The following is an 8,439-nucleotide window of genomic DNA, read 5'->3' as shown; positions in this document are numbered from 1 at the left end:
AAAAAGAAGAAGAAAAGAAGAAGAAGAACCACTGTGCTAAACCAAAAGCTGTAAGTGCTCAGGGATTTTATTTTCTAATGATCATTTCAATTTGTTGACACCGCAGCTATGATAGGAACAAATTTATCTCCACGCCATTCAGGGCTGGGACCGTGACTGGGAGACCTTCAACACCACAATTATCTAGCATAGGCTCACAGTCTTTGTCTGGACGGTGAGACAATTTGCCATTTGATTACAGTCCACATTTTTGGTATGCATAATGTAAATCTCTCTTTTTTTTCTATTTGTGTTGGTGGTGCTGATGTACAAAGTTGATTTTGCCATAGAGGGAGTTGAAGCTATGGATCGTAGCACTTTATCAGTGATTGAACAGTTGGAAGCCAGGTGTGTAAAATAACTACAGGCCCCTTTTTCTCATCTTGTTAAATGTTGATTGAGTTTGCTTTGAGTAAATTTTGGATGAACTCAAGTTTATCCTGGTTGCAGGAACAAAAATATCTACCTTCTTTCATATGGATGTGTACTTTTCTTTGTAGTGTTGTTCAATACACTGGATAGTACGGTGGCCGAGAGAGCTCAACGTGCTGCAACTTAAGAAAACGCATACAAATAGTAAAAAACGCATGCAAATAGTAAAAAACGCATGCAACTAGAAAAAAACGCATGCAACTAGAAAAAAACGCATGCAACTAGAAAAAAACGCATGCAACTAGAAAAAAAACGAATGCAAATTAAGAAAACATCTTCATCAGTTTCATAACACACGTGTGCTCCAAATACTCACAGCACAACCAAATACAGAGACGCGCTGCAAATAACACAGACCACAACGGAAATGTTTCCGGGGGAACCAAATAAGTTACGAACCCTGCTCGGAGTGCGTACAGCTCAAAATTCTACTTTATTTTATTTTATTTATTTTAACTTTGTATTTTTTCGCAAAACATACAGAGATTACATTTTTATGACATACAACTTTTATAAAATATACAAAATGTATTAACAATATGTTCAATGTCATCAGAATACAAATGAGAAAAGAGCAATGAGCTGAAAACTAAAATAAATAAATAAAAAAGATAGAGAAGAAGAACATGAAGGAAAGATATTAATCTATACATCAGTTACACTGTACAAATTGTTTCATGTTATGTTTAAATTTTCATAAAGAAATGTTTCATGAGAAATGTTAGGTAATGTAGGGTAAAGTTGAGACAACGACACATAACGCATTTTTTTTTTAATAATGAGGAAATGACTTGTCTTTCGTTGCTCCCTTCATCAAGTGCGTTCCAAACGGCTACATAATGGCACTCTAGTACCATGCTCACTCCCAAGTCCCACTTGAAGAGCTCTGCCGTCTGCCCTTCGAAGGGAGTAGGGCATAGGGACGCTCACGCGCAATAAGCACGTCCGAGCGGGGTTCGTCACTTATTTGGTTCCCCCGGAAACATTTCCGTTGTGGTCTGCGTTATTTGCAGCATTTCTGTATTTGGTTGTGTGTTAAACAATTAAAAAACCTTTTGCAGCACTTTTCTGTATTTGGTTGTGCTGTGAGGATTTGGAGCACACGCGTGTTGTGAAACTGATGAAGATGTTGTTTTAATTTGCAGGTGTTTTTTTCTATTTGCATGCGTTTATTTCTATTTGCATGCGTTTATTTCGATTTGCATGCGTTTTTTACTATTTGCATGGTTTTCTCCAGTTGCAGCACGTTGAGCTCTCTCGGCCACCGTAGGATAGGGCTCTATGAAAAACACAACACTATTCCAATATCTGCTGTCTTAAATAGAACCTTTCTAAAATATCATTGGCAATGAATATTGCTATCACACACATTGTCATTGGCCACTGCAGCATCACACACATAGCTATGGTTGTTTTTAGACCCATGCTGTATTTACAAAACATAGTCTGATACTGTTTTAATGTCTTTTCTAGTATGTCATCAGTTGATCTGAATGAGGCCACAGTCACTGCACTCACAATCGATGAGAATGTGTTCAATGACCTTAGGAATGCCATGTAAGTGATTGTGGTTGTGTATTTTCAAGGAGATCTTACATTTTTAAAAGCACACAAAACTAATATTTTTTTCTTAACAATTTGTGTAGTATAGACTATGAGGACACCATAAGCTGTCCAGACGAGGACACCATAAGCTGTTCAGACTACCAAGAGGAAGCCTGGAGTTCTGATAGTGATAGTGAGTACATACCAAGGATTTGTGTCAGGTATGTCATACCCATCATTGTTGCATGAATATTTTTTTGCTCTGCATTCAAACTCAGATTATGATTTCTCAGCATCATGCTTTTCAACAGGACTGGTGGAGCCTTTGAAACACCATTAAACTTCGATGATCTTCGTGAAATTAATATGGAAGACACACTGTATGATTTTGAAGATATAGAGGAGGAGGAGGAGAAAGAGGAAGAGACCACAACTGATGCTTCACCATCTCCTTTTTTTAATGAAAGTTACATGTGAAGATGACATGATTGGTGTGCCTGCTTCAATAGTGTACCACAGCAGCCTGAAGCAGCTTGTGCAGTATTTGGACATTCCAACCAGAGCATGTACAGCGATGGACCGGACCACCAGGCAACGTTGTGGTGCACCAAAACCATTTGAGGTGGTTGTCCGGGAAAGGGGCACTGCTGCAGTTGTTGAATGGGTACATTTTAATTATTTTTCATATCAGGGATTTGTTGTCATTTTGTGTAGAGTAATAGACTGTATTAGGTATCACATTTGTGACAATAACTATACACATTGCTTATGTTTAAATGTATAACAAATATGTCTACATGGTCACGTTGTGTGGAAGGGGTCTTCACAACCGATGTTTGCACAAGGAATGCATGCTGGCGACTTCCTACTTAGCACCAACATATTGTTGTCTGGCATCAATTACACCAAGATTGCTTTGCTATTCAAGTTCATGAATATGAGAATAGTCAACCAGACAACCTTCTTCAGGATCCAGGATCACTTCTGCATCGACCCAATAAAATAATGTTGGGACACAAAAAGGACAGAAATCATCAGGCAGCTTCAGTCGAAGCAAAGTGTGGTGGCCCTGGGTAAGTCTCGTTTTTAAATAACTCTGGACTTGACTGCTCATTTAATATATGTCATGGGCCAATATAACCGCACTTCTATTCTCACATTTGCTTCTCCAACATGCAAACAGGAGATGGCCGGATGGACAGTCCTGTTTTTTGTGCGCAATACTGTTCTTACTCTGTCATGGCAAATTACACAAAAAAAATAATTTCCATTGTCAATATTGACAAGAGGGAGACGGCAAGAAATTCAGTGGGCATGGAGAAGGAGGGGTTTCTCCGAACATTTGATGACCTTTGTCGAGATCTCAAACTGGCTGAATTTTGCACGGATGCCAACCTACAGATTTCGGCTCTTTTCAGTAAGTAGTGGTAATGCTTCAGTGGTTATAATTCAGTATTTAATTGGCTTTATCTTTTGTATTGCAACACCGCTGCCTAAAGGACTCTACTTTTGGTATGTATTTGAAACATGTATCTCTTTTATTTGTTCTTACTTTACAGATCCCAAGACAGGGAAGTTCAAATATAAGGGGGTTCACCATTCTCTCGATGTCTGGCATGGTTCCGAAAATCTTTATAGAAGACTGACTGCGGTACTGACATACTTTGTATTTTAACACATGTAATAGTATTTTTGTGTTATGCCATAAATCACTTGTTTTTTGTTCTCATGCACGTTGTTGTTTTACAGTTAGGCCAACAGAAGGGGTGCTCAATTATTCTGCAATGGTGTAGAGACATCTGCAACCATTTTTGGCATTGTTGCAAACTGCAGAGTACTATGATACATTTTTTGTATGTATTTTTTAAACAAATCTCACATCTAAAATTTATAATACCGTCTAGAAAAAGTAATTGACATGTGGATATAAATTTGTTTACTTGCACTCAGGAAAACATTGGAATCAAGTCAGTTCCGCTTTATGGTGTTTGTATGATCTCATGTGTTCGACAGATAACTGTGTAAAGCTCAGAAAATGGAAAGAAGTGCTGTGCAAAAGAAGCAGTCCATGACTCACCCAATGTTTGCAAAGCACTTCTACACTATTTTCCATGTCTGCACACTCCTCAGTATAACACTTGAGAACATTGAAATGCTTTGAAACAGACCTGTCTGACTGATCTGTTTCTCTGTTTGCGAGTTCTCCCAGACTTCTTTGAATTGATCACCTGATTACTGCACAAGTAAGGTTATGAGTTGCTGGATCTGTTTGCTTGTCACAGAAATTGAAATTTATGCATTCATTTCAATTTTAGGACATGTGGGTCGGCCCACTCCACCATGTAACCGGGGAGCACTCTTGGGCTCTCGCTAGCTGCCATCACGGTCCCCTTGTGGAGCCAAAGGAAAAGGATTGGATAGATCCTAACTCAGAAGCCCATCAGATACTCCGTGAACTAATTCTTGACGCACAATGGCTCAAGGATGTTCCCAAGTATCTGTATTTCAGGTGAGTAAGACTGTTGTTGCCAACACATTGCATGTGTGCAGTGTTTGGAAATGGTTGAACTTATCATTTTTGTTTCCCTCAGATCAACTGCAGAACTTGAGTCTTTCCACAATCACATCCTCATGTACGCCAGCAAACGTTTCTGCTTCACACTTGCAGAGTACAGTTCACGAGTCTTTGTTGCGGCTCTCGACTACAATCACCACATCAACAGGGCACCAAGAAAAAAGAAAGATGGCACTCTTCAGTAAGATGTTCCAAGCTAATCTATGCATGATGTTCAGTTTGGTCACGGAGGAAATGTTATGTAAAGTATTGACTGATAGGCAGGGGTTATTAGTTGAACCACACATACCTTGGCATCAAGGCACACAACTTCAGCTACTTTTGGTACAACGTCTATTGCCATACACTATATTTTACAGCAAAAGACAAAACTGTGCTTGTTGATCTCAGAAATGTCAATTAAATGTAGCACTAAGTTGGCAACATTGAACTATTAAGATGCCCTTATACACACTTTTTAATTATTTATAGACATGCAAAGCTTTACAGCAAACGGTCCCGGAGATGGCCTGTCTACTCCCTAAAGGACAAGAAAGACAACGGTTACATCACAGAGTTACAAGTTGATATTGTACGGAAGAGGTTGGCATCCGCAGGGCTTCCCGTTAAGACAACAAGACGACCTGGTGACCCAAGACGTCTTGGAACCCTTTCTGGTGTGCTAGCACCTTCGACGGAGGAGCTTCTGAGGACACAGCACACCAGAGGAATAGGTAAGACAATGTTCTCTTTGCAAAATTTACAATAATGTCCATGGTTCTACCATTTTGTTGATGCAGGTATTGTATAAACCATCATACTTTCACATGTTCTTTTTGTTTTTATAATTGAAAAGTTTTGTAGTGTTTCTTTGTGTACAGGGCACCCAGAGGCACCAGAATAAGAGCTGATTCCACATGTTGCAGTTGTAAACTACGCACTTTTTCTTTTGTTCAAACCACTGCTTGCAAGAAACAAAATTTACTGAATGTGTGCCACATTCTGTTAATTTTAAAGTTTTAATTTATGGAATGTTACTGCTACAGACACCCATACTTGTATGTCAATTATATGTTTTATATATATTTTTTGATAGTAAATACAACAATTGTACAATAACAAAAACAATTACTTAAGTGAAAATTAAACTTTGACATAAATATAATTGCTGAAATGAACAGTAAAATGAAAAAAGAGAACCATGCCCAAAAAGTTATCACACTGACAATTTTAAAAGTATTTACAGATTTTTTTTAAGCCTTTTTAGGGCAAAATGTGCTTTTAAAACCTACTAGGTAGAAACCCGGTATACTGGCCATGTGGATCTGGGTAGCGCTCCCTGATCCTAGACACGCAGCAGCTTGGTATAACAACCCTATGTCCCGGGCCAAGGACCCCATACTGCCAAACCACATATTGCCTGTAGGCAGCATGACGGAACTGTTTATTACTTTCTCCTGGGTCCGGGTCATCCTGGACAGCCCTTATGTCATTCCAGACCTTCCTAGATAATCTAAGGACCCCTTCATCTATAATATACAGGTCAAAACTGGGTAGGGTTGAAATGCACCTGTCGGGACGTTGTCCACAACACTTCCTCTCTATGTCTGTTGGCATTTCTCTGGGGGCTGTGTCCCTGTGTGGCCATGATGTCAAATAGGAGACTGGGGTCCCTTGTAAGGCATCTCTGCAGGAGCTGATGGGACTCCTCAAGACTAAGGCTCTGAATCCTCTCCTGAAATGAGTAAACCTTGAATATTTTAATAGTTTCAAGAGTCTCTTCCTAGATGTGACACTGCAGACTACCCTCAAACTGCAAGATTTAGTGAAACAATTCAGGTAAGGCAACACTAGCCTACTTGCTCTGCCATGAGTCGTTCAGCCCACAACATCTGGACTCGCTGCAGATCAATATTTTCTAACGGGATGGCAGCACCCTCGGCCTCTACCTCTTCCACGAGTAGCACATCTATATCACGATGAGTGATCAAAAAATAAGTTATGACACATCAACAAATTTTTTTTAGACAATTTATAATACATAGCAGAAGCTAACCTTTGTATGTTATTGCATGAAAGATATCACAAAAAATAAGTTATGACACAGTTAACAAAGTTTTATTAGACATGATTTATAACTCATAGCAGAAGCTAACCTTTGTCTGTTATTGCATGAAAGATAGCACTAAATAAATACACTTTAACACAGTTTCTTCTGCATTACTAAAGGATTCAAATTACAGGATTCATTACTATCAACAGAATATTGTATAATTTATTTAGACTTAAAATTTTTAAAGAACAAAACTTATTCAATTTACTCACACAGAGCATGAAGGAGTTGGTTGAGCCATCATTACAGCAGCAGCGTTAGCACGTGAGCTACTTTCCCTTTAAGAAATGCACGTTCACAACTGTTACAGGAAGCACGGAAGGAAGGGGAAGGAGACGAGATGCGGAGGAGGGAGGGTCTAGCTAGCCTCCGTTTTGTTTGACAATAGTTCAGACGTCAACAAGAAGTGACGTCACCCAGGATCGCTTAGAGAACCTTTAAAATGCCATTGTACCACTGTAGTTGAGGTCAAGAAAAGTATACATGACTAATGTAAACCCAACTGATGGAAATAAATAATAACTGAACTTGTAACAGTTTTGTTGCAAAGCACAATATTATGGTGAAATTAGATCTCGTGTTTGTTGACTTAAAACCGAATTATTGTTGTATAAGCATGACAAGCATCATAGCAAAAAGGCTAAGAAACGTAAGAGACGAGTTACCCACAATTAACATTAGCCCTTCATTCATGACAACATGCATACCGTACATACCACAGAGAGAACATAGTTGCATACCTTTTGCTCGTTTCTCCTCTTCTTCTTTTCTTTTTTTACTAAATTGTGCACCTGATGGCTTTGACCTTTTCCTGTCCATCCCTGTTTATTTGGCACTCGACAATCAACAGATTTCCCATCCCCCGCCCTCCAACACTGTCACTCACGTCACGAGTCACGGCCAGAAGTCAAGACTAAACCAATTCACCTTGGTGAGGTGACCCACATAATCGTTTTGTATTACTTATTTTTATTAGCCATTTCACACAATTCAAAAAAACAAAAATTTGCAGGAACTATAGGCCTGTATTTATAATATTATGAATGAAATATTATAAATATTTTGGAAGAAAGTCGAGGTGGTGTGACTGACTTTAGCCCACTAATTCCATTAGAGTATTGCTGATACAGTGCTCCTGCTACGCGCTGCCGCGCCGCCTCTGCGTGCTGTGTGTGAATGCTCTAATCTGTTAACATGGGCGCTGAAAAAAATATGCACTGCTAACGCGTGCAGTGTGAAACCGCCGTCACACACAGCACCTTCTCAGCAAGCAGGGACGCCAATTTGCCAATTCCCAACACAGTGAAATGATAGATAATAGAAAACCGCTTCACAGCTCGTGCCGCCCCCCATGTGACATGAAAAAATGCCGCCCTGGGCGACTGCCCGGTTCGCCCGTGCCTAAAACCGTCACTGCTCCTGGTATAGTTATGATTTTTTCGCTACTTTCTCTTGTCACAAATTGCTAAATGTTTGTCACTACATACTATGTCCTGCAAAACAGTGGTCAAATATGAAAAGTACACACTTAGAGCTTTCCAACGATATATTATTTGTCAATATTAGATCAGGTTACATATAGGGCATAATTGTTTTAAACATGCAATGGCAAATGGGCCCACCGGTGGGCCAGTGACGCATCAAAAATATGTGCGCTTTTCAGTTACACAGTTTAACTTATTCAACCTAATGCTGTTAACCCTCTGGGGTCGACAAATGCGCCGGTGCGATTTGCTCGATTTTTTTTCACATAGCA

General features: G+C 39.4%; 1 protein-coding gene across 2 annotated transcripts; it reads left to right on the top strand.

Annotated features, from left to right (window-relative positions):
* Positions 1-5,695, top strand: LOC143747031 (uncharacterized). Of its 2 annotated transcripts, XM_077239474.1 has the most exons (13): positions 1-50; positions 143-214; positions 315-387; positions 1,945-2,028; positions 2,118-2,237; positions 2,328-2,680; positions 2,834-3,089; positions 3,200-3,433; positions 3,576-3,667; positions 3,766-3,869; positions 4,332-4,525; positions 4,608-4,772; positions 5,063-5,695. In XM_077239474.1, the coding sequence occupies exons 3-6, from the start codon at positions 344-346 to the stop codon at positions 2,491-2,493; spliced, it is 414 nt and encodes a 137-aa protein (XP_077095589.1). In that variant the 5' UTR covers positions 1-50; positions 143-214; positions 315-343; the 3' UTR covers positions 2,494-2,680; positions 2,834-3,089; positions 3,200-3,433; positions 3,576-3,667; positions 3,766-3,869; positions 4,332-4,525; positions 4,608-4,772; positions 5,063-5,695. The 2 variants fall into 2 exon arrangements, with proteins under 2 accessions (XP_077095589.1, XP_077095598.1); XM_077239483.1 differs by having other exon boundaries at positions 11-50; positions 2,328-3,089.
* Positions 5,696-8,439: the final 2,744 nt, after the last annotated feature.

This window comes from Siphateles boraxobius, unplaced genomic scaffold, assembly GCF_051911475.1.
Source record: "Siphateles boraxobius isolate OS27281-9 unplaced genomic scaffold, OSU_SipBor_1 100, whole genome shotgun sequence".
In the NCBI taxonomy this organism is placed as follows: Eukaryota; Metazoa; Chordata; class Actinopteri; order Cypriniformes; family Leuciscidae; genus Siphateles; species Siphateles boraxobius.
Note: the sequence above shows the minus strand (reverse complement) of the source record. Positions and strands in the feature narration are given on the sequence as shown.